The 25,809-nt window shown below is 40.2% G+C and overlaps 1 protein-coding gene across 10 annotated transcripts in view; it reads left to right on the top strand.

The window, feature by feature from the left end:
* The window catches only part of TENM4 (teneurin transmembrane protein 4), a 606,655-nt gene that overhangs the window by 315,281 nt on the left and 265,565 nt on the right, over positions 1-25,809 (top strand). For 7 of the 10 annotated variants that reach the window (XM_054066504.1, XM_054066489.1, XM_054066498.1 and 4 more), the window contains one exon: positions 25,000-25,191. The exons of the other annotated variants lie outside the window; for them this stretch is intronic. In XM_054066504.1, the coding sequence (XP_053922479.1) occupies positions 25,000-25,191 (192 nt within the window). The remainder of the gene's footprint in view (positions 1-24,999; positions 25,192-25,809) is intronic. 10 annotated transcript variants of the gene reach the window in all.

Below are 25,809 nucleotides of genomic sequence, written 5' to 3'. Positions count from 1 at the left end.
TAGGGGTTAAGCTGCATGGGGATCAGCTCAGAGATCTGCCAAGGAAAAAGACTGAGTACATGCAGAATATATTCAGTAATGGGAAAGCTGCTTAACAGGGAAGGAAGTCTGGATCACTTGAACTGGATACCAAGTGCATGAGAATCATTAAGATCCTTCTATAAAAGAATGATTTTGTGGATGTTGTGCTGCTTATTTAATTCCGTCAAGCAGTAAATCCAGCCATATGGGTCTTGGTGCTGTTCACAGAGGTAGTGACAGTAACTCGGATAACAGACACAGAGTGCTGCAGATTGGATAGTGATGCAAATAATCACTGGCATGAGTTCCAGCTGAGTGTCAAATACCTGAAATTAGAAAGTTGGAAAATTACTTTCAGTACTGTGGACTGAATATTATGCAGTTTGCCTGAAGATAGAAGGTAACTTGGAATTTTTTGGTGGGGGGTTGATTCCCCCTTAGATATAGCTGCCTACTTCATGGATGGCATTAGCCTACAGCACCTCGCCACCAAAATTAGAATAAGTGCTCAGAAAAGGTTTGAAGCCTGAATTATGTTAAAGTCATTTTTATGATTCTCAGCAGAGTATCAAAGAACAGCAACTATCTGCAAAAATCTCTACTGGATGGTCAATAAGGCTGAAATGCGACTACTACTGAAATACCTTTAGCACATAGAAGAAAATACTTGGATAGACCTTATTCTCATTTTTTAATACTTTTGATGCAATCTTTTCTGCTGCTCCCCTGAAGCTTAACTTCTTATGCAGCTGATTTTCAAGGCAAGGTGAACTTCTTCAGCAATCAGTCCAGCCTCTGTTAGAAATTAACTGTGGTGACAGAAACATCTTCTGGTATACCTTTCGGGAGCATTTGTAGAGATGCTTTCTTTTATGGTAGTATTTAAACCTTGCGTACAGCATTCTGTCTCATTTGTTAATGAGAATTCAGTTTCATCTAACTAAAGGCCAGCCCAATAAAAAGTGAGGAATGTTCTACTCCCTCAGCTACATCATTAATAGGTCTTATTATCAATCTACCTAGAATACAAATGTTCATGCAAAAATACTGCAATTATTGTACAGTATGTTGCATGGGGTATAGACCTTATCATTTCAGTAATTTAAAGCCTATCAGAGTAAAGCACATGAAAATACATGAAGACAAAGTCACAGGCAATGTTAGGCAGGAAGAGCTAAACAAGATGCAAATGGTCTTTCTTGCCTCCTGTTTTCAATGCCAGAGACATTTGTCATCTGTTAGGTTGTTTAGCAAGTTTCCGATTACTATCATTCCAAAGTCTCTCACCCACTCAAAGGGCTCCCATCCAAAGAAAATCTAAACAGGTTTAGAGATAGTAAATACATCACCCTGGTTTGTTGCATAAGCTAAATCAACCCCAGGTCTCTGCCAGCTCCATACACGTCTGTTGCAAACCTCAAAGACATGCAGCCATCTACCACAGTACTAAGGATAACTGGTCAAATCACAGTAAATGAGAGGTCCATGACTAAACTACTCCTGATGGGTTTGGTGCATGGGCAGACCAAGCCCGGCTCTTATTGCAAAGACTATGTCAATATGTTTACTGACATATGTAGCCTGATACTCTAAGAACAATTGGGAGACTATTCAGACTCAGGGTCTACTGGCAGCATCAGTCTGTTCAGGAAGCAATACAGGTTTAAGCCAGGCTAAGAAGGAAAGAAAGCACACCTGTCAGGAAGAGTGCAGCTACCATAACACCATCTGGATCTCAAGAAGTGTGGAAATTATAGAATTGTAGAATGGTTTGAGTTGTAAGGGACCTTTAAAGGACATCTAGTCTAACTCTACTTCAATAAGCAGAGACTTCTTCAACTAGAGCAGGTTGCTCAGAGCCCCATCCAACCTGACCTTGAATGTTTCCAGGGGTGGGGTATCTATCACATCTCTGGGCAACCTATGACAGTGTTTTACCATCTTCATCATAAAAAATGTTAGTGTTCTCTTGTTGGAGTTTACTTCATTTCTTTCTGTTTCAAGTGTGCAGCTAGGACAGATATTGAATTAGGTTAACTCTCCAGTATTGAACTTATACTGCTGTCTTCAGCCGTCATTGAACTGCTGCCAGTCAAGAAGGCTGCAGCTTTCCTTCTTCCTGTTGTCTGCAAACTTTTACATAAAGTAAAAGAAGAAAGGTTGAAGCCCTGCACACAATGACTGGGCTCTTGTCAAAAAGCAGAAAAACTGAGGGAAACTTTGATCAGAGGTCAGTCTCCAGAATCAAAATCATAGAATCATAGAATCATAGAATCATAGGGTTGGAAGGGATCTTAAAGAACATCTAGTTCCAGCCCTTTGCCATGGGCAGGGACACCTCCCACTAGATCAGGCTACCCAAGGCCCCATCCAACCTGGCCTTGAACACCTCCAGGGATGGGGCATCCATAAAAACATACTGAAAATGTACTGAAAAGCATGCTGAAAACGGGGATTGCCCTGACCGAGGTGCAGGACCTTACACTTGGCCTTGTTGAACCTCAAAATGACAACTAGCTTCATGGGATTTCTGAAAGACAACAGGCATAATGCTGAACCTTTTGTGAAAAAATTTGCTAGCATTGTCTCACATATAGCGATGGGTCTTAGGTTATCTCTTGAAATTTCTTTCTCGTTGTGCAAGCTGGTTGCCTTGAAATGTCATAGAAGAAAATGTTCTGCTCTGTTTCAGATGTAAGTTCTCAGGTTGTGTAAATCAGCAGGCATGTATAACCAAATATTGAGCATATGAGTGCCAAACATGGCCACAAGCTGAAATTTCTCAGAAATTTTCTTCACATGTTCCTGCAGTTCCTACCTCCCTCTGTCCTTGATTCCATAAGGATGACTTGAAGCAATTTCCTGTTCTTGTAAGATCTCACCTTTTTTTACATACCTCGCTATTTCTATGACTAAAACTCATGACCTGGGGGAAAGGATCTGTACTCTGCATTCAGCTGGTGAAATAGCTAGTTTTGTTTAGCAATTTTTTTTTTTTGTGTGTGTTAATCCCTGCATTGTATATACCCATTTCAAACACCATGGAAAGAAAAAGTTTTCCTTCTGCAAGAGAATGTTTGTTTGACCTTGCAGATAGTTTAAAACATGCTGATGTTCAAAGTCCATTCAAAAGAAAAATAAAAGACGGAAGGTTAGGGAAAGCAAGGCAAGGAACAGGGAAACAAACAGAAAAAAACCCAACCAAGAAGCCCTTTCTTGTTATTTAAAACCCTGATCATGCTTTCCAGTTTAATATTCCTTCTACAACAGATTGACTGAGCACCCTAAATCAAATTGATTGTAAAAGGCACATATTAAAATCTACATTTGAATCAGAGAAGTTTGTGTCTGGTTTTAAACACTGGACCAAGCATCAAAGCAGAATAATCGCGGTTTACTTGGTAGGTCTTTTCCATTCCTAATGCCTCTGACTCTGTGAACCATCAACTAAGTATTCATATTTGGGCTGTTCATACAGCTGATGCTCTTTCAAACCTTTTCCCTTTGCTCCAGGGATGAACAACAATGTGCAATTCACCAATTTTAAAGCAATTCTTGTGCTTTGGGACTTGGCTTATGCTGAAGTTCAAATTCCCCACCACACCAAGAAAGCAGTTTCCCCAACACATGCTTTTGAATCATTTCTCTAGATTACCCCATTCCTTCCATGGGCCACCACTGTATATAAAAACATCACGTTCTGTGACATAACTGAATTGGAAACCCTTCAGTGTTGGGAATAAATTGGTTTGATGCATTTAAATGGGTCCTTTCATATTTGGAGACTAGCTCTAAGCTTCGGATGCGATTAGGTGTACATATTCACATCCCTGTGAGTTGTTTGGTTTCATTTCTTCATCATGACAAAAAAAAACCCCAAGATGTTTGTGTGAGAAAATGCAGAAGCAATCATTGCCTGCAAGCAAGAGGCAAACTTGCTTCACTCCACATTTATACTCAAAGCCAAACAATTGCTTAAGAAAGCAGTTGTTGAAGGAGGTTAAAGTTGTACCTAAACCTGGCCAAGCAGTTAACTTTCCAGCACCTTTTATCCATCCACCTCTGTTATAGTGCTTACCAGTAATCTGCACTCACTGAACCAGAACTATTTTCCTGCAAACATGCCATTCCTACATTTAATCCTAATAGCAGATCTCACCTGTTCTGCAAATAAACACAGGTCTCAGTTCTCCAAGGGAAACTTTACACCTAATAAAATAATTTACCATGTGGACATTTAACTCGTATTTGAATATACTGAGTGTTGGGAGAGGAGCAGGATGGGCTTTCTCGGTGCAGTAAATACAGGCTTCGTGACTGGTACTCAGCTGACAACTCTGAAAACTGATGATTTGTATTATTTCACAAAGCAGGAGAGGGTATGGTGAGATAGTCCTCTGAGTCCTTATGGAGAGGGGATCATTTCTGGTCGTCTTCCTTAGGCACAGGCATTCAGAAAAGTATCTGGAGCAGGTTTGGATCCTACCAGGCTGTTACTTCTCATACCATGCTGCATTAGCATTCAGTTTTTCCAAACACCCATCCAAATCTCCAAGGCACCACAAGGATGTAGTATGGGCCCCTCAGTCCCTAGAAGAGCCCTGGGTGTCCTGCCCTGCATATCACACATTATATCCTTCAGGAAGGATTAGCTGCCGTATTATTTTGACAAACGAGGCAAAGCAGGGTGGTGGTATGGGCTTTTTTAAGTTGAGATGCTGCTAGAAAGGAGAAAGATAAACTTTTAGCTCTTATGGATTAACTTCTGGTTTCTAAGAATAACATAGATAAGGCAGTCTCAAATAGGCAGAGCTTAAAATCACTTATAATGAATGTGAGACATAAGAGATTGCTGTATCTGAAAGAGAAGTTGCTACTGTTCTTTAGATAAACTCCCAGATTTTCAGACGAGAAAAAATAAATATTATAATAAAAGGTTTTTCCCTAAACAACCTTCCCAGCCTGTCACTAAAAAGACTTGCCCAAATGCCAACCACCACAAAAACAAGGCAGCTCAAACACAGAGCTGGTTTTACCAGAAATCATTCTGTTTATTCTTCTGTGTTTTCTTTAAAAAAAACCTAAGCTAACAGGTTGCCCTTCTCCACACATTTGGGACGGTTTCAGAAAGCTTTAACAAAAGGAAAAGTCCAAGCCAAAAATGTGCAAGTAAGACAATCGCACAAACAGGCAGAGATGTCTCACCCAAAATAGTCTGCAAAAAATCTGCACAAAAATGATGTCTGTTTCTTATCCGTCATGGTAGTCATTTATTTTTATGAATGCTAGCATTCACACACAAAAATAAAGCAGGGCAGCATTTAATCATGACTCTGTTTCCTCAAAGGTATTTCCTACAAGGTGTTGGATTCACTTTCTATATGATCAATAGTCATCGCTATATAATTACCAGTGAGCAGGTACCAGTTCTAAAGGTCACACTGACAGCGCCCATGTCCCTAGCACAGCTGCTTCTGTTTAATGTTCCTAATAAAGGGAGGGAGACATTTGATTTTGATCATGGTTTTAAGAAACACCATATCTACAGAGGCCGGACATTTTCATTCTCACTTCATCAGGAAACTTTTCAAGATGGAAATGCAGTGCTGAGCAGTTTATCACAGAGATGACCGGGCTTTGGCAAGCCTTGGATAGGTCACAAGGTTCCCATTGCCGCTACAGGCAAGTTTTTATCCTCAAATGCAGCAGAAAGTTGGTTAGTATACATCTTCTGGGTAATATTTTGAGTCTGCTGGAGTTTTTTCAGTCTATTTGTAGTTCTTACTGCGAGTTTAAGACAAAAGCTTATTTGTTTGTGGAAGGATGGCTCAATTCTTCCCCATCTTTTTCCTTTTTTTTTTTTTTTTTAATTTAGACTGCTTCTTTATAAAGGTCACTCAAGTCCAGAGCAAAAGAGGATTAATTACCAACAGCCATAATTTAAAGACAAATTACCCTCCTGATATTTTGGCCATCTAGGATACACCATGTAAAAGCCATCTGTCTGAGGGAATGACATAGGTGATTGTAATGTATAGTTGTGTTGAGCACTGGTGTGCTTCATCTCCCTCGAAGAATGATGTGGGGTTTAACATATTAATAAGATAGGGTATAAAAGTAATGTCATACTTCTGTGCGACTTTCTTCATCCAAAGAAGCAAGTTTGGGTTTGTTTTTTTTTTATCAGACTGGGCAAAAAGATTATTTGACACAGATGCACATTTATTACTGTGGGGTTGTTCATAGAATAAATGTACTTTTGCACCCAGGCAATAAGATCTGGGACAGACTGATTCCAACTCCTTTCTCCCCTGGGTCTCCTTAAATAGTTTATTATGCTATTAGTAATTCAATTAAAATCAGTAAGATTGGTCCAAGTGGAAAATGACCCCAGGTAATCAGCTCTGTCGAGGCACGGTACACATTTTGCACATGGCATGCAAAACTCAGATGCTCACACTTGTCAGCAATGGACATCAAACTGAGAATTTCAGAAATCCACCTCCCTCACAAGCCCTTATCCAGCAAAGCATGTAGGCATACCTTGAGGGATCTGAATCTCATCTTGGTCTATACTTCTCTAGAGATGTGAAAAGCCTGAGGGCTTATATGCATCACACATCAGTTCATCGGGGTTTTGTGATGGCACTGGTCTGTGCTGATGTGTCTCTTTAGTGCTTGGCAATCCTAAAGAGCCAAGGATTGCATTTTAGCTCAGGGACACACCATAGGAAGGTAGCTACAAGGAAACATCCCACTTGTATCTACGTGGCTTTTTCATTTCCAGAGCTGACCTGTCTGAAGCTATCTATATGTGTCTCGATCTCCTTCTGAATGTCTCACAGACTATTTCTAAGCCTGTTCCATCAATTTACATTGTAGCTACACATTTCTGTCATTATAAATACATATGTATTTATTATAGCGAACTTTTCTACTTGCTAGTCTCTTCATAAAGGCCAGGATTTTTTTAAACAATGGTACCATATGATATCCTTTTTCAAAGGTCAATCATAAATGCACTCATTCCACTTTATTATTCTTAGCGGCTTCTTTTTAAGCTGCTTCTTGCTTAATTTCTGGCAAGTTCAGGCTCTGTGACAATCTTAGATAAGGCTCACTGTGCTATTGCCAAGTTGCAGTGTTTAAGAAAGGACAAAAATGGCTTCTGAGAGAGTTCACAGGAGTCTTACATAAAAAGGCAAAATAATGTGCAAAAGTTGTCAGATAGAAAAAGTTCAGGTATACAAAACACCTGCCTTAGACACTAATCAATGTGGTGTCTTCTTGAACGTTTTCCATGCTCTTTAACTTGGGAATAATGTACAATTCTGCTTGACATTGCAAAACAGTTAATTAGCATCCATAGGCTTATAAATAGGATTTTACAGAATAGCCGATAAGCAGGTATTATTAGTGTTCATTCCACTCTAGTTCCAGTCTCTTTTGAGATGAAGGCAGGTTTTGTTAGAACAGACCTTTGACAGAACACGTCTATTCATTACAGATTCCCATTAAACACCAAGGTGTGAGGGGGCAGATTGGTTTAATTTGCTTTCTTTTCAGTCTCAATGCCACTCTTTCTAATAATAAGTTTCAAGTTTCTCAAGCGAATGGGATGATCAACTGTATAGAGCCCTGTGGTGGGAATCAAGGGATGCGTTGTGCTCATGTCTGATCCATTGGAAGATTTTAGCCTGGTAGGTTCACTGCTCATCCATTTTCTCTTCTAAGAAGCTAACTTGCTTCTGTCAAACATTTTGTCACATAAAATGTGACGTGTAAACACTAAGCATTGTTCTGCTGGGACAGCTTTGAAAATTGAATTTGGAATTTGATTTTTTTCTAGCGACTCATAAGGCCTTGGTGAATAGGTGGCAGAAGAAGATGCTGTTATTCAGAAAAAGTTCTAATCAGTTCTAGAGATTTGCATAATGCAGCAGGGATTTGCAAAAAAAAAAAAATCATGCTCAAGGGCATGTGCTTATCACCTGCCAGGAATCTGAAGGTAGTAATTCCTGCCTGTACAGCAATGTGCAATTTGCTAGATGGATTATTTCTGTATGGATTTTAGTACTGGCCATGGTGAAAGGAACTACTGACTCAATGAACAACAGAGACTGGGAAAATGTAATGATTTGAGAAGTACCACTCCAAGAACTATAATCCCAGTTCCATCAGAGATGGGTCAAGAAATCACTCTTTCAGTCCAGTTTTCCATTATATGATTGAACAGGCACCATGTACCATTGGGAATGATAAAATGGGAAATGTAAAGAATATGGTCATTGATCCATCTCTTGGCTAACTCAACAGCATCACAGCAACAGCAAGTAAGGAGAATGGAATACACCATAAAACCTTTCTTGTTCCTCCAACTGGCCTTTGCCCACAAAAAAAAAACCCAGACCTTGAATTATTTTTATTTTACAAAAAACAGCAATAATTTTTACAATGGCTGGCCATGCAGGTTTGAAATTATTTAAAATATACCTATTTCTTGAGGAACTGCAGAAGTTAATGATTTGTTTTCAGAGTCAGGGAAAATCCATGCCTGTTTGAGCTTTAAACTAGTGTTATTGTATAATCAGAAACAACTGCTTTCTCTGAATAAAATGTTGCCCTTTCCATTTTCCAGCTAGCGTTAACAAATACAGCAGATATGCCTGTTGCTGTGGAGATCTGAGTCAGAGACCAATCTCTATTCTTCTACCCGACTTAGCTCACAAGTTACAGCAGCTGAAGGTTTTTTCCCCATGATACATTTTCAGAACATACCTAGGTTTTACTAAGTAAATCAGAGGGAAAACATTTACAGATTCTATACTTTCACATCCTGTGAGCACAATGGCCAAGTCCATCACCATCATTTCATTAATTCCTTTTCTGCAAGTTATATTTTGCAGTGCCATATAAAACTCTCCCATCTTTTTGTCTCTTCCCTATATCCTGGAATTTCCTTTTGCAGTTCCTGGTGATCTTCCCCATTCTGTTCACAATACAAGTTAACTTCTGGTGCCACTGTTCTTTTTATGTTTTTGGCCTTCAATCCTCCATTTGTTCAAAGTAGTTCAAATTGACTTTGCTTCTGTTGCCTATGTTTACATGGGCATGTGGATGGCATCAGTGATGCAGTACAACAAAGGTCAAAAATTAAATCTATGTACAAAGTACAGATCATTCCATTAGTGGACACATTCAGGTTGATAACCATCTCTTTTTGAGACCTGTGTACTTTTTAGACCAGTGGTATATTTTCTTCTATTTTAAATAATAATGTTATTTCATGCGATTTACATCAGTCACAACCTTTTATTACTTGATGTGAGTGCTCCCGACCAAAAACCGGGAGGATGTAAAGAAATCTGTTTGGTGCTTTAATATCTGAGTATAATTGTTACTGATTCTGTTATAAAACTTATATTGTAGTAGAAAAATATTTCTTAAAATTAGCAAGAATCTCTATGACATTTGAAACCTTGCAATATAAGCCTAGTAACATATTTTGTAGGTGTGATAATCTGAGGAGTCAGTCAAGAAAACACTTGTAGGTACAGGTAGTATTAGAAGTGTTATACTCAGAAAACGTAGACAAGCTTTCTTCAAATCTGAAATAGAAGCAACAGACTTCACAGCTAAGTGCAAGTTTAGAGAAAATGCTTAGATTTTATAACAGAGCTTGTATGACTATATGTTTTTTGGGGCTAAATGGCATGAAATAATTGCTACCAGAACCACTTTTTGTCTGTGTGTCAGGACTTTCAATGTTCACACCAGAATGACCACTTTGATTACAAAGTGGCTCTACTGCTCCCGGATTCCAGAGTCTCTGCTTTCATTGCTGGGAAGGCCAGGGTACTCAAATAGTGCCAGGTGCTGGTTTAGCTACCTCGGGGACGGGCATAATAAAAATCACAAGCATGTTACGAAAAGGAAATGTCATGCCTTTTCACATCTATCTTTACATCAGCTTCAGCATAAAAGAAAATGAAAAGAAAAAAAATAAAAAAATAAAAGACAACAGAGCTATTGTGGAGCATCAGACAGGTCCAACCAGAACTGCCTTTGAAATAGCCTTAGATAAGTAAGCCTTCGGGAACCTTCAGATGTAAACCAGTTTGTCAACAGCATCTTTACCTGTCCATTGCTAGAATGCCAAACCTAAATGTGTTTTACTGTAGCTTCTGTATACACTGAGCCTGACAGACAACAATGAGCTTTTGTTTTTCTTAAAGTATCTCCAAATGTGTGTTATTTTCTCATGGGTATGTGGTGGGTTAGTTTATGCCCAAAGACACAGGGACAGACAGCAGCTTTTTTCAGCGAATAACACTAGAAAATAAAAGCCATTCCTTCTGTACAAAGTCTATGCATAGGTGATTCTTGATCATTTAAATAAATGTGGAAACAACTCATGTTTATAATGATGTATGGTAGTAATTTCAAGCATTGAATCTTAAGCATAACTTTGTTCTTTGGTTTGATTAAATGAACAGACACATTCCAAAATCCACTTGCTGTCTTCACCACGATCTCTGGGATATCTGCACATAAGAAAAAATCAAGCTCCAGCACAACTGAAAAATCCTGATCTGCTTGCAGTCAGGGCCTCAACAGTCAATGACTGCAAGCATTTCACCTCGATGAAAGGAAGGTGAATTTTGGTTCTTTGATCTAAGGACTGAGCTCTACAAATTGTGTTTTTTACGCAGACTCCTTCATACGTCATTTATAAGCCTAAGAAACGTAGTAAAATTTGGGACATTTGGTCCCAAACAGACTTGGAGAAAACCCGTCAAAATGGAAATGCCATCTAAATTTTGCTTTTCATACTTTTGTGTGAAAGTGGAAGTGGAAGGAGGCAGATGGCCCAGAAGATAAGCAGAGGAAGTTCTAGTCTCTCTACCATGTGGAAAACATTCCCACCTTGACGGCACAGGAAACTTGAGTGTCTCCTATGTCTCTTCCTACACGAACATCTTAAGTCTTCCAGTGAAACTAATTAGGAAGATTTCGTGTGCCAGTCTTTCTAGCCATCCTCTGAGGATGGGTGTGTGATGACAACACATATTCTCTCTGAAATAATTTAGGAACTGGAGCCTTTCCCCAAGAAGTGGGAAACCTTGATTCTAGGTTCCATTCACTTTGAGTGGGATTAGCTACTTTTAGGCTTTCTGAGGATTTAAGAGGGCTCTCCATCTCAGTGTACTTTCCAGCAAGTTTGGGTAAGGTATCTCCCTCTGATAATACTTTTTGTAAATGTTAAAAAACTAGGGAACCAGCAGGTTAAGTAGGAAGATGTTTAATGAGCACAGAAACCTCCATGACTGGGTTGCCCAAAGAAGTGAACAACTTTGTCGATCACCTGGGATTTCAGGAGTCTTCCTAATATCATTTACATTCATTTTGTTGTCTCCTGTGAATTTTAACACTCTATGAACAAAAGAAAACTGATAATATATAGAACCAAAAAGACATACATTTTGAAAAGCTTTTTTCCACACCTAGACTTTTCAAGTTAATTTTAGCTATTCTTTCCTATCTTGTTCTAATATCATTCTACTTTACACATCAAGGTCAGTTCTTAGAGGATACTGAGCAATTAAATGGCTTAATTACAGTGCCTAAATAAACATACTAAGTGAGGAAATTGAAGGTCTGGGTAATTATCCTAACACAAAAATCCTTGCTTATTTTATCTTTCTTCTTGTTGATAAGTGGTAGCTGCTATGCTTGTTTATTTTTTTCCAAATCATTTTAGCATGGCTTTCCATTCAGCCTTTGAATTTTTCCAGGTAATTCAGTTAAATGCTTCAGAACTTCTTGGTAAATGAATTTTCCAAGCAATTTTATAAGGCTGTGATAAAGAGACGCTTTAGGAGTTCAAGTAGGAGCTAAATTTATACTATTATCTTCACTAAAAGGATCACTATACAGAATATGACATCAAGAAGGAAGTATGCTGTAAGCTGAAGAAACAGCCCAGAGAAATAATAGGACTTCTGTATTTTTCTGTATATAAGACAAAAAAAACCCCCACTGTAATAAAATACGGCTGGGATGTTTAATATGTACAATATTGTAATACAGCCTTGTGGAAATCTGGGCTTGAGATTAATTGGGGCGGGGGGGAGGGGAAGGGATTCTGTTTTGGGTTTTGGGGGTTGCTTGGGTTGCGCAATCTACATTTAAAAGAGTATGGGGAAAACATAGCTCATATGAATGTGTGTAGAGATAGCCAAAAGGTAAAAATCAGAGCAAAACTGAAGCCAGAGCTGCTCATGAAAGCGTGGTGGAACCACTGTAACGTCTGCAGAAGTGCCTAAAGGGCTGTTCAGGAAGAGTTTCTCTACTCATTTGGCCAACACACGTGTGAACCATGTAGCAACCTGGTGAAAGTCAGGTGGCTCTGAACAGTGCTTGCAGATCAGGGCCTTTAGTTCAAAAAGAATTCTAAGAAAGAAAATAGTTATAGAAAATATTGACTAGTATACAGAAGACCAAGTTTGTCAAAGAGGTCAGGCAGGAAATCAAAAGTAGAAACAAAGTGACCACTTTGTAATCAGTACCTTACTTAGTCTGCTCACCAGCCTGCTGAAGAATGTTCAGTGCAGTATAAGGTAAGCGAATCTGGGAGCCAGCTTTGTTAGACCCGTGAGACTCTGGAACAGGCTGCCCAGCCCAATTGATCAGGAATTTAAAATTGGATTCATTATAGAAGAGATTCTATGCTACAGTGAGTAACTATCTCAGTGATGGACAAGATAACCAATAAAGGCTGTTTGTCACCCAAAACATAAGGATTCTCTGCTCCCATTAGCATTTTATCATGATCAGACCCATTACATTTAGAAAAGGAAAACAGGAACTATTTCATCACTAGTATATGAAACTAACTGTTACATCTTAGTTTTGGGACAAACAGACTGAGAAAAATAACTGCCCATGAGTTGGAACACGGATAGCACATACTGTTTCAACAGTCAGGAAATAAATAAGGACTATTAGTCATCTTATTTTCTTGGATAACTTTGATTACTATGTAGTATCAGAAAGATTTCTCCCTATACTATAGGGTGTAATTAATTGCTTTGTGGGAGCACTGCATGGCTGGAATTAGCCAGTGATGGGAAAAGGTTGGTAAATCAGGTGGAACGGTAGTTTTTAATGTCTTGGCAAAACCTGTAGTACATATTTACATGGGTTCAGGTGCTACATTTCCACACACAGATATTTTCTAATATTGCCTACATCCTTCTAAAGTGGCTTGGCTTTGAAGATAAACAATTCCTTTAATAATCCTTCAGAAAAAATGGCAGAGGCTGGGGGAATGAGAGACAGACAGACTGTTAAGTGAACAGCTATGCTTTTTCCTCTCTTTAGCTCTACCCCTTATAGTCCACACTGCTGTGAATCCTTCTCCAAACTAGTGGGATTTTTTTTTCATAAATAATACTCATGTGCCTTTTATGTATTTTCAATTCTATCCAGAAAATATCTCTTTTTTGGGGGGACCTTTCTTTATACAGTGACTTGAAAAAAAATCACATTTTTTGCTGAGCAGGGAACTGAATAGAAGTCAAGGTAAAGATTTTTTTTCTTAGAGGGCAGAAGTCAGTAAAGCAATGATTAAGGTATTCAAATTGCAGCTTTAAACATCTTAACCAAAACTCTGGATAAAAACCCAATAACATCAATGATGTCTCTGAAATTTTCTGAATTTTCTTGTTATTGCATTTGCAAGTAGGCTTGTTGTCTGTTGAAAGACATACAGTCATTTTAGAGGAAAAATAATGGTTCCCATTTTAGGACTGAAATACCATCCAATAACCTGAAACTTTGACTCTACCAATTTCTTTTTTTATTGTAGGTGACTGTTGCACTTTGCTTACTGATGTTGTTCTAGGTCTGAAACAAACATAAAACAAATTAGAATTTGTGGTTATAGTATCATAGAATGGTTTGTATTGAAAGAGATCTGAAAGACCATGTACTTCCAACACTCCTGCCATGGGCAGGGACACCTTGCACTAGATCAGGCTGCTCAAAGACACATCCAACCTAGCCTTCAGCACCTCCAGGGATGGGGCATCCACAACTTTTCTATCAGACAGAATCATCCCCCTCAGCCTGCTGGTCCCACTTCTTTTGATGCAGCCCAGGATATGGTTGGCTTTCTGGCATGTAAGCACACATTGCCAGCTCATGTTGAGCTTCTCATCCTTTTTTTTTCTTGCATAATGTTGTCATATTTCTTCTTGGGTAATAGCACAGACTGGCAATCTTTCTCAGGAGAGAACATCACCTACAGAAGCATAGCTGTATTCTGGCTCTTTGCTTTGGCAAGAATTCAGGAAGTTTTCTGGGAAAACAAAGATGAAGTGCGGGTTTGTAAGGGGAAACTTTGGATAAGAGCAGTGAGGGCTGCACATCGTCTTCACGAGTTTTTCAGTAAGCGTGCGGTCTTCACTTTGACCTCACTGGAAATGTAGCACTTCAGATTGTAGCAAAGGGGCACTCTCAGACTCTCACTGCCTGCAGAACATTGTGAACAGCTCTCCTCTACAATAATTACAGCTACTCGAGCACAAACAAGTTCCCTACTCTTACAGCTTGCATTGCAAGAACACCTAACGACCAAACACAAGATCAAGGTCCTGCTGTATTTTCTAGCTTCACATGCACGTAAGGAGAAGCAGCCCATGTCTCAAAAAGCCTGAGAATAAATAGCCAAAAAAAGAAAAATTACACTGGAAGACACAGGATAGTTCTGATCTTTTAATGAGCAAGATTCACATGTGTTACTGGGAAAGCATAACATAGATGCCACATGGAAGTCCAGTACTGAAGGATCAGATCAGACAGGTCTGAAGAGTTCTTCTCCAGGTTATACAGCAGTTCTTGCTCAGAGTCAAAGGGAAAGGAATTACACTCAGCATCAACCTGTCTGCAGAGAGACAGACTTGGGGGTCCTGCAGGCTGGCACATCTGCAGCACAGTGCTGTGCAGAGGCACTAGCATGGAGTGCAGTCCCTTTAGCATGGCTCCATGCCCAGCTGCTTATGTGTAGAGCACATTAACTCAGGCTCAGCATCATTCTGGTGCAGTCATCCTGCTTCCCACTCTGCAGGAGCCTCACACTTTCTACTGTTTTCAAGTCCAGAGCCCCAGGACTAGCTCATAGAAAGAAAATCCTGTGGAAAATAACATTTCTCCTTAATCAGATCCCTTTAGAAGCCCATCCAAGAAAAGTCTTTTAGCATTAAATTACCTTGATCTCTTTTCCCAGACAAAGAAAGATCTTCTGAACAATGACTTTTAGATGTTGAGGGGCGGCTGTTTGCTTTGTTTGAAATAGTGCACTGGAAAAAAGGTGTTCCCAAAATTAAGGGAGATTGGCTAGAGTATAAGAAATAACACTCAGTGGAAAATTACTTCCATACAAATTTAGGGATGCAAAAATCCAGCCCTAATGGGGATGAAGAGTGAGACCAGGAGGAAATTGTCCCAGTAAGGATAAAAGACTAAACAAGTAAATTAATCAGTTTTATGCAGCACAGAAATCCAAAGCTATGAGTATTTCTAACCAAAAAAGGATGAGATATAATCTCATTATTCAGGCAACATTCCTCTCACCCAAAATTTCCTCCCCAGAGAGCTTGTGGATAGATGGGTTGGATTCTCACTGCAGTATATAACTTTGATACCCCTTTGTCACGCTCCAGAGATCTGCAGCCATATGTTTTCCTTGGACTGTACTTACTCAGGCAGACTATGTTTCTTCCCAAGAGAAACATAAAATATCATTGCTTCAAAGTCCTCCTTCACTGAAACTTTTATCTCCAGCTGTCTGTGCATTTAGTGTCCACTTCCATTGCTACTATACAGCACCTTTTTCTATGGGCTTGGAAGGAAAATGTTAAATCTGCACATTATGATGGGACCTCAGGTGTTACAGAGCAAACCACATTATTGCTGCCAAAAACGTCTCAGTGAGATTGCCTTATCTTCAGGCAGGTTCTAGACATTAAGCCAAGGGTTCACACCACTTCCATTTCTGCACCTGAGATAGAATCACCCAAGCCTCCCTGTATAATCAACACAAATTGCAGACAGGAAAAGTGGCCTCTGGAAGGTAAAGTTGTGCTTCCCCTTACTGCAGGGACACCCTATAGTGACTATGCTGCACATTATCCTTTAATTCTCCCTATCAAGTCCTGGATTTCCTTTACAGCTGTAACCTTCATTCCTTTCAAGAGATGCTCATTTGTGATTGTCTATTTAACAGCAGGAAATACAACTTATAACAGCATAGTTTGCCTCACCATGTATTGTCCTTTGTCAGTGACATGGACAGTGGGATTGAGTGCACCCTCACCAAGCTGTGTGGTGCAGTTGACACTCTGGATGCCATTCAGAGGGATCTTGACAGGCTTGAGAGGTGGGCCTGTGTGAACCTTATAAAGTTCAACAAGGCCAAGCAGAAGGTCCCGCACCTGGGCTGGGGCAATCCCAAGCAAGAATAGAGGCTGCATGGAAAATGTATTTAGAGTAGCCCTGAAAAGAAGAATTTGAGGGTGCTGGGTGATGAGAACTTCAACATGAGCCAGCAATGTGCACTAGCAGCCCAGAAAGCCAACCATATCCTGAGCTGCATCAAAAGAAGTCGAGGGAGGTGATTTTCCCCCTCTACTCTGCTCTCGTGAGACTCCAACTGGAGTTCCACGTTCAGCTCTGTGGCCCCCAATGTAAGGACAAGGACCTGTTGTAGCAAGTCCAGAGGAGAGCCATGAAGACAGCCGGAGGGCTGGAACACCTCTCCTATGAAGAAAGGCTGAGAGAGTTGGGGTTGTTCAGCTTAGAGAAGAGAAGACTCCAGGGACACCTTGTAGCAGCCTTCCAGTATCTAAAGAGGGCCTACAAGAAAGATGGCGAGGGACATTTTACAAGGGCATATAGTGATAGGAGAAGGGGTAATGGGAGATTTAGATTAGATATTAGGAAAAAAAATTACTGTGAGGGTGCTGCCACACTGGCAAAAGTTGCGCAGAGAAGTTGTGCATGCTCCATTCCTGGAAATGTTCGAGGCCAGCTTGGATGGAGCTTTGAGGAGGGCTGGAATTAAATATTCTTTAAGGTCCCTTACAACCCAAAACATTCTATGATTCTATCTAAAACTCACGCCCACCAGCCAGGAAGCCCCCAGAGGGACTGATCATGAGCTGAACCTGTGGATTTTTTTGATGCTTTGGCTGTAGGTTGAATTAGTTTTGCTCCCTGACACGTAGGCTCTAATGTCATGCAATTTTGATTGGTTTCTAGTATTCCATAGTTTTGTCTTCTCTGGCACCACTTCAGAAGTTAATTTTAGAAAATTAGTGCCACCTGCCCTAAAAAATATTTCTCTAGGAGTTATTTGCTGTGGCAGGTGAAAAAGTCTTGCAACAGCCCATGTATTGTGGATCTTCCCTGCTAAGGTAACAGGAATGTGAAAGGGTGTTCTGCCTTCACCAAGCATATCAGGAGAAGTTTTACAAGGGTAGTGTAAAACTTTCTGTTAGCATTAAGCTTAGAGAATGTAATTTCTACAAAGCCTACAGTCGGGTGTTCAAATATAGGAAAATGGACCTTTTAGGAGATTTGCATGTAATCATTTGCAGAGAACTTCATACTTTACATTGGGTATTTTGGATCAGATACAGCATTAGTGTCACAGTGAAATACGCCATTTCACATGCAGCTCATCATCTTTCCTACTGATTACATTATTCTTTTACAAGTTGGGTTTGAGCAAAGCTGCACAAGTTTTTGTAATGCTGATCCATAATTAGGGACTTGCATTTTCCTTAAAACTTTAGATAATGTGAATTACTTGCACAAATATTTCACAAGGAATGATATAAATATTCTGTGGTGATTAGGATTGTTTTTACTATCTCTATCAGAAGAGAGTCTCTCTTCCTTGATTCTTATTTCTTTGATTTTGAAAGATATACAGGTAATCTCCCATATATATTTGGAAATTACATTACCTGTTTGTGTTTTGAATAACAGCACAATCTCAGCTTTGGAGACTGATGTTTCAAAAAATCATGTAGCTAACTTACACAATCTGTTTCTACTGTTGTTCCTACAAATGAGCAAGCTGAGTATCCGGCTCAGGCAATTGCCCGTGTAATTTTCTGAAAATCTGCTCTATTATTTTCTTGTGTTGGCAAAAAAATTTCAAGTGTGGCTGTGCTGTTCCAGAGCACCCTAAGCCCTGGAGCAACTGCATTTCAGAAGGGAACAATTTCCTCCCTGCTCCTCTCCATCTTGCTCAATGGATAATTGTTTTCTGCTGTTTTGGGTCAGGTTAGTAACCTCAGGAGCTGAGGGAAGGGAGATTTGAGGTCTGGGTTATTTCTTTTCCCTTTCCACCTTCTGTTTCATTTGGGGAATAACTGAGTAAGGTCCAAACATTTAGCCCATTATCTGTGCTGGGACAGAGGCAAGATAACAGACATACAGTTATGGTGCTTTTACATATCCCAGCATCACATTGTCCCTCACAGCTCTTGCCATTCTATACATTTTCTACACAAAGGAAAGTCTTCCCAAGGTATGCACTGTAAGAACAAGAATGTTCCTGAGTTCCTGCTGGCAGTGACTTTTTGACTTCCTTAATAGAAAATACACCATCCTGGCAAATGGATACAGAAAAACATGGCATATCTTCATAGCACAAGGGGAGAGGAAAAACAGAATTTAGAAGATTAGCACAAATCACCCCCAAAGCAGGTGACGTCCATGTAACATATGTTCTTCATACTCCACCTCAGTCCAAGTGAATTTATTCATTCCTTCTTAACCTTGCATGGCCCTTTTTTTCCCAATATGCCAGTCTTCATACAGTGTATGTGATTATTTCTCTTTTTTGAGGCCCAGCTATTCATTTCTTAATTTTAGTGACATGTCAGTTGCCCAGGTTTTTCTTATTAAGATGATATTCATTTGTCCCCCTTATCTCATTTATTTTCCCCTCTGGCTCCCTAGCTATAAATCAAATACACAAAATTAAATTAAATAAAATCAACATAAGTGCAGGTGGAAATTCAGATAATATAAATAAGTAAGAGTAGTTTTCCAAGACTGCTTTTTTAATCAATTCTAAACATAAGATATATATTCCCTGTTGAACTAACAATGTTGTGACCACCTATTGTTAAAGAACAGTAATAAATCTGTGCAACAATTCCTTACTCCCTTGATTCACTGACATGTTTTGCCAAACAGCTAGTTCAGCTTGCTCTTTTTCCAGAGGTGGTTTATGCTGTCCACAAGAAAGGCATGATATGCTGCCCTGTGAGAAAGGCATGATATGCCACCCTGAGAAAGGTATGAATACTCTTTGTCCCTTAGAAAAATTCCTTCTTTCTCCATCTCTTAGGGAGTGAGGCTTCTGGACGCTAAGAAAGCAGCATTTTACCATGTGAAAATCAGGGCTCGTCTTCAAATAATATGTTCTCTTTCTCCTTGAAAAGCAAAATGCCATATATTCTCCCATACCCCTCCTCAACCCAGCAGGATCTCTGATACCTTGAAATACTAGTGGAACAAATCACTGCCTTTTATATTCTGCAGGGAACTGAACAACTACCAAGGAGGCAGGGCACTGCTCTTCCCATCTTGTCTCATGTGTTGTCAGCAATCCCTCTCAGAGGTGCTGCTTGGAGGTGTCCTGATGTCCAGATGTCCACTCTGCCTTTCAAGTACAGCTCATTCACTCAAGAAGATCTAAACCCCACAGCACTAATTCATATTTGTGGGGTTTTAATGGATCAGATATAGTGTGGGGTGAAACTGCCCGCGTTTTACATTTATAAATTAATTTATTTTATCAGACAGTGGTACCTAAGCATTTCCGTAAGCAGGTCATGGTTTTCTTCAGTGCAAGACTAGCTACAGTTATAATATAGATCAATAAGATTTAGCTTGGATGTCAATAAAGGTCAGACAAAACTACTGTGCAAAGTAAGGGGAAGACAAAAAAAGACATGCAGTTGTTTACACTCTTTTCCTTTTGACAGGATAATACACCCAGGCAGCACACTACAGTAGACACTCTGCTATCATTCACACAGCCTTCCTATGAACCCATAATTCATACCAGTGCCCTACATTTTAAAGACCAGAGCTGTGTTCTGCTGTATGTTTGTTTGTAATGCTGCTTACCATTACTGGTGCATCAATACTAACAAAACCTGTCATATTTTAAGGTTGAATGTGGGTCAAGCATTTTCAGATGCATGACTTAATGCAACAGTTCTTAAATGAGAACTGCTGTAGTTGCTGCACTAAGGTAATAACAATGACAGTACTTCTGTCCATCTTCCCCTGTCCTTCCTCCATGGTGGAAATTCTGCTAATTTAAAATATCTTGAGTATGATGAACAGGCTTTTAGACACTTTCAGTGGCTAGTTACAGAATGCAGATACAGGAAACAATAGCATTTTGAAGGACTTTATTTCACTTCTCTGTGCTTCAGTTTTCTTACCTGTTAGAAGGGCAAGTCTGCTCCACAGACAATCTAATTTTATCAGTCAATCTGATAACAGATCCCAACAGATGCAACAACAGTATTTCAGAGCTTACATACTCAATATTTGTAAAGCTCTTAAAGATTCTTGGTTGAAGCTTGATAGAAGAAAGTAATATGGGAAAAAAATCTGATATTAATGATTTATTGATTGCAGATAATACCATTCTGGGTAATTCCATTGGCTTGTCAGTTCTGTGAAAAGTCAGGTTTTGTATATCCACACTTTTTCACCTCTTTCGGGACAAATTGTAAACATGAGTATAATCTACTGAATATAGTCTATGAAACAATTTATTGTCCTTCATTTAAGTATCTCCTCGAGTGTTCTGTATTTCTGGCAATCCTTCTGTTCCCACTAGCATGAATACGCCCGTTTTAAATCAGTTCTTGATCTCTGAAGGCCAGATCCTGCAAGAGACGAAGAGACACACAGTATTCTGAAAGATTACAGCCAAATGTGTAGCATAAACTGAAAGCATGTTTATTGTTTATCTTACTCTCCTGCAACTATTTGGAGTCTGCTCTGGTTTGTCTCTTCCCTAAATTTGAAGTGGTTGCCCGAATTTTGCAGTTCCATAGTTAAGATGGGAAACAGATTCTTTGCATGAACCTGTATCCTGATTATTTTCATAAATTTACCAGAAACTGTACCATATCTTCCTTTGCTTTTTTAAAATCTTAATATGAAATACTGGCATATAGATAAAATAGAGTTTACGTTCTGTTTTCCTCTGAATATGTGCAAGTAACATATCATTCACACAGAGACATTCCATTTACATTATTCCTGCCTCAAGTCCAAAGAGCATAATTTTGACTATTGACTGCAAGCAGATATATAAGATTGTTACAAATTGATGCCAAGGGGCCCATATTTGGAATCCATTTTATTTTTTCTTGAGTTAGCTTCCAAATTGCAAGAGTGTGCATAATGAATGTGTTATCTGGTCCTTCTGTTTTATATTTTTGAAGGAGAAACAGCACAATCCACAAAGTGACTTGGCCTACTTGCTCAGGTTTCATAGCAACCCAGTATTGCTGCAAATTCATTTTGTACTAATCAATTAGAAGTTTTGCTCTGGCAGCTGGAATGAAAGTTTGTGGGTCAAATCCTGCTTGTTTTACTTGGACCTCCAGTCACAGTAAATTCAATGAGATACTCGTTTGAGAAGGATACAAACTTATATCTTTCATCTTTCTCCTGGTTTATTTTTTGTGAAATGATCAGATTTAGGTTTTGGTTTTCTGTTCAAACAGAGAAAAGGAGGCAATTCTCTTAAAGGATCTATAGCTTATGACAACCTTGTCCTACAAACAGAGCTGCTGACAGGTCAGAAAGGAGAGTATCCACTTGCTCCCTGTGCATTTTTAACTGGATGCTGCCAGCACAGCCGACCAGTGCGCACCTTCCATCCAGCAGCTTGCAGAATCTCTTGTTGCATCCACCCCAATACCGTGTGCCTGAAAGGGAATTTTCTAGGGAATATGGTTTTAATTTCCAGAGCCCTTGACAGCAGTGCAACCCTCAGTATGCACAATTCTTAGTGAACCTCCACTTGTAAAGGTCAGCTCCAGCACTGCTGGAAGCATATGTAATGGCTATGAAAGCCCATGGGAACGTCACATGTACACTCTGCAATGATGCCATTGATTAAAATCCAAAATTTTCATTAAAATGGTTTTGGCTATTTTTGGTTTTGTTTTTTTGTTTGGGTTTTTTTTTTTCCAGATTTTTCCTTTATCCTTGACAAAACTGCAGCAGTGTGAGATGGGGAAAACTCATACGAAAAACCAACCTGCAGCCACATGAAAATGTCAGAAAGTTTCTTATGTGGGCTGACAAAAGCACTAACACACTGCTTTCAAGGTCATGATTCCAAATTCAGCCCATTCTGCTCCTAGTCTTTATGTCCAGAATACAGACATATTATATGTAGATAGACCAAACATGCTGTCCGATCAAAACACAGGGAGAGCATTGGGATTCTACTGTCAATTGCCACATATTTTTTTTTTTTATTGGAGTAGTCACATTATTAACCTCCTTTTTATGCATTTTCACTGGTCCTTGGGTAAATAATTCAGAGACTTGCAATTCATTTTTATATCTAGTTTGTCTCTCTCAATGGTTGGAAAGATGTGTCTTTGAGTACACTGCAAAACTGTATGGGTTTTTACGAAGTCACAAGTTTAACACTTTTTTTCCATTTCGCTCCTCATCATACCAGAATTCAGGCTCTGACTACACAGTATTAGAAATACGTATCACCCTGTTTTGTAACAAATGCATAGCAAATCAAAGTCACAATTTAATCTTTATTGCATATCAGGGCTCATCAAATTTCCATTGCAAACAAAGACTATGATTCAGATGAGGCTTTGCTCCTTCAAGAGCACATCAGAATTAGAGCTGAATCTTCTTGTGCATGCCAGGGTCTGTGACAGGGAAAGCAATGTTTATCCACTTGCACATGGTCTCTTTTTTTGCTGTATCTCTCCAGCTCCTACTGGTAGTTAACACAATGGGAAGGTTTTAGTCTTGCCACCACAAAAAAGGTTAGGCTGTGTGAAGCGGGCTGCACATTCCTTAAAAGCTGCATTCCTAAAGGAGGAAGCTCTCTGTCTCGAGGGTTGTCAGAAGGAACGAGACCCAGACAACTCCACTGCTGATCATAATAAGACACAGAGGGCTCACATCTTCCTGCACTCAGGCTGCACACTGCGCAAACTGCAGTTCATGCAAGAAAGCTGTACCAAGGGTACCTTCTCCTTCAGGGACCGTGAGCACTTGTGTACCTCTGAGCATAGGTAAAGTCTCATGCTCTCCCCAGTTCCCAGGCTTTGCTTCCGACATCACAATTTCTGCTCTGATGATAATGTGCAATTTATAAGTTCTGCATATGCCAGGGAGGTGACATCCAAGGGCTTATCATGAGAAAAACTGATGACCAGGATGGAAAGAAACTTAGCAGAACCAGCCTTGGGGGATTTAAATGTTAAACCCGCTTTATTGTTTTGGTTTTGTGTCCTTTTTTGAAGTGTTCATGTGTTTAGTAAGAAATATTGTACAGCTATGTTGTGTTCAAAATGTCTTTTTTTTGGAACATCTTTATGTTCACTACTTTTCCTGTGCTGATTGTTACTCTTTTATTTTGATGGATTTTGCATGATATAATTTCAGTATTTTGGAAAAAATGTGAGAGATCATTATGACTTTCAGATCAAATGTATCAAGAAGAAAAGATCATGTTTAAATGCATTGTCCTGTATTTTAACCTCTTTTATGTCTGTATTCGTATTCCCTGTTTTTATCGATGTACTGCACATATTTGACCTCCACGCTTGACTAGTAGTTTTTCATCAGCTTGGGGTTTCCAGTTTCCTTGTTCTGTTTAAAAATCCAATTGGAATAAGAACCTGATAACTATTAATTATTTACAGGATGTGTTTGGATTGGCTTAACGTCCAAGCACCTGATCCAGTTCCCTTGCAGTCAGTAGAATGTCTGCCTTGATCAGGCGCAGCTTTATGTAAAATATATTTTTGTATAACATATTACCTAAGTATCTAATTTACTGCATTTCTCGTGACTTAGTCAACAAAATGACACTGTCTGTACTGAGCTTTGGTTCTGCCCAGTGTCAGTGCGTTGGTTCCCTGACATCCTTCAATATGGCACAATGATGCCGGGCTCTCTCCTTCACTTGCTTGAGGCAGGTTTCAGGCTCCAACTGGATAAGGGAATGGTTAAAACCAACCCCTAAAAAGACTTTACTTGTTTCACATGAAATCAGGAATAATTTACCCCTGCAGTACGTGGGGCAAAACTTTTCTTCCAGCACAACACATCCCGCATCAATGCTCAGCCTTGTCGACAAGTGGGTGCCCACCTTGCACCAGAGGCTCCCTCCCCTCCCAAAATCATAGAATCATAGAATAGTTTGGGTTGGAAGGAACCTTAAAGATCATCTAGTTCCAACCCCCCTGCCATGAGCAGGGACGTCCCACTACATCACTGAACACCTCCAGGGATGGGGCATCCACAGCCTCCCGGGGCAACCTGTGCCAGTGCCTCCCGCCCTCATGGTGAAGAAATTCTTCCTTATATCAAGCCTAAATCTGCCCCTCTCCAATTTATATCCGCAAACCTTTCAGAAACCGACAGACACGAGCGCGATGGGATGGTGACAGCCCAAGGCAGAGCATCCCGTCCCCTCAGAGCAGCCTGCAGGCAGATACGTGCAGGGGTTTGGGGGTGCGGGTCAGCCTTCCCTCGTACCCCAGCTCAACTTTTTTTTTTTTTTGTCTCTCTTGTCTGTGTGTTTTGTCGTGTCTTTTTTGTTGTCCTCTTTATTTCACGTCTGTGTGTGCGTGTTCCCCCGTGTGTCCCCTGCAGGTCCCCCCCTGCGCGGCTCCTCCGCCTCCTCCAGCCCCCCCTCACCGCCCCCCTCCCCGCCGGCCAATCCGGGCGCGGGGCGGGCGCTGGGCAGCGGCGCGGCCCCCGCGGGCTCCGACTCCGAGGAGGAGTTTGTCCCCAATTCATTCTTAGTTAAAAGTGGCTCTGGGAACCTCTGTGTCGCCTCCAACGGTGAGTGACTCTCTCGCTCTCTCTGTGTCTCTCTGTACTTTACTTTTCTTGCTCGCCTCGCAGGCGTGTGCGCGGAGAGGGGAGTTGGCCGAGGTGCGGGGCAGAGAATGGTTTGGGTTGGAAGGGACCTGAAAGACCATCCAGTTCCAACCCTCCTGCCATGGGCAGGGACATCCCAATAAATCAGACTGCCCATCCAACCTGGCCTTGAACACCTCCAGAGATGGGGCAGCCACAACCTCCCTGGGCAACCTGTGCCAGTGCCACCACCACCCTCAGGGTGAAGAAATTCTTCCTTATGTCTAGTCTAAATCTGCCCCTCTCCAGTTTATACCCTTTGCCCCTAGTCCTATCACCACATGCCTTTGTAAACAGTCCCTCCCCAGCTTTCTTGTAGCCCCTTCAGGTGTGGCCATTCAGTTGGGTTTTTGAATTTGTTTTAAAAATAAAAAGTTTTTAAAAAAAAAGTTTAGAAAAGGATTTTGGAGGACAGGCTGAGAGAGTCGGGCTTGTTCAGCCTGGAGAAGAGAAGGCTCTGAGGAGATCTTGTGGTGACCTTCCAGTACCTGAAAGGGGCTACAGGAAAGCTGGAGAGGGACTATTCATAAAGGCTTATGG

This window comes from Cuculus canorus, chromosome 1, assembly GCF_017976375.1.
Source record: "Cuculus canorus isolate bCucCan1 chromosome 1, bCucCan1.pri, whole genome shotgun sequence".
NCBI classification, from domain to species: domain Eukaryota; kingdom Metazoa; phylum Chordata; class Aves; order Cuculiformes; family Cuculidae; genus Cuculus; species Cuculus canorus.
This window is presented reverse-complemented; position numbering and strand designations above follow the sequence as displayed.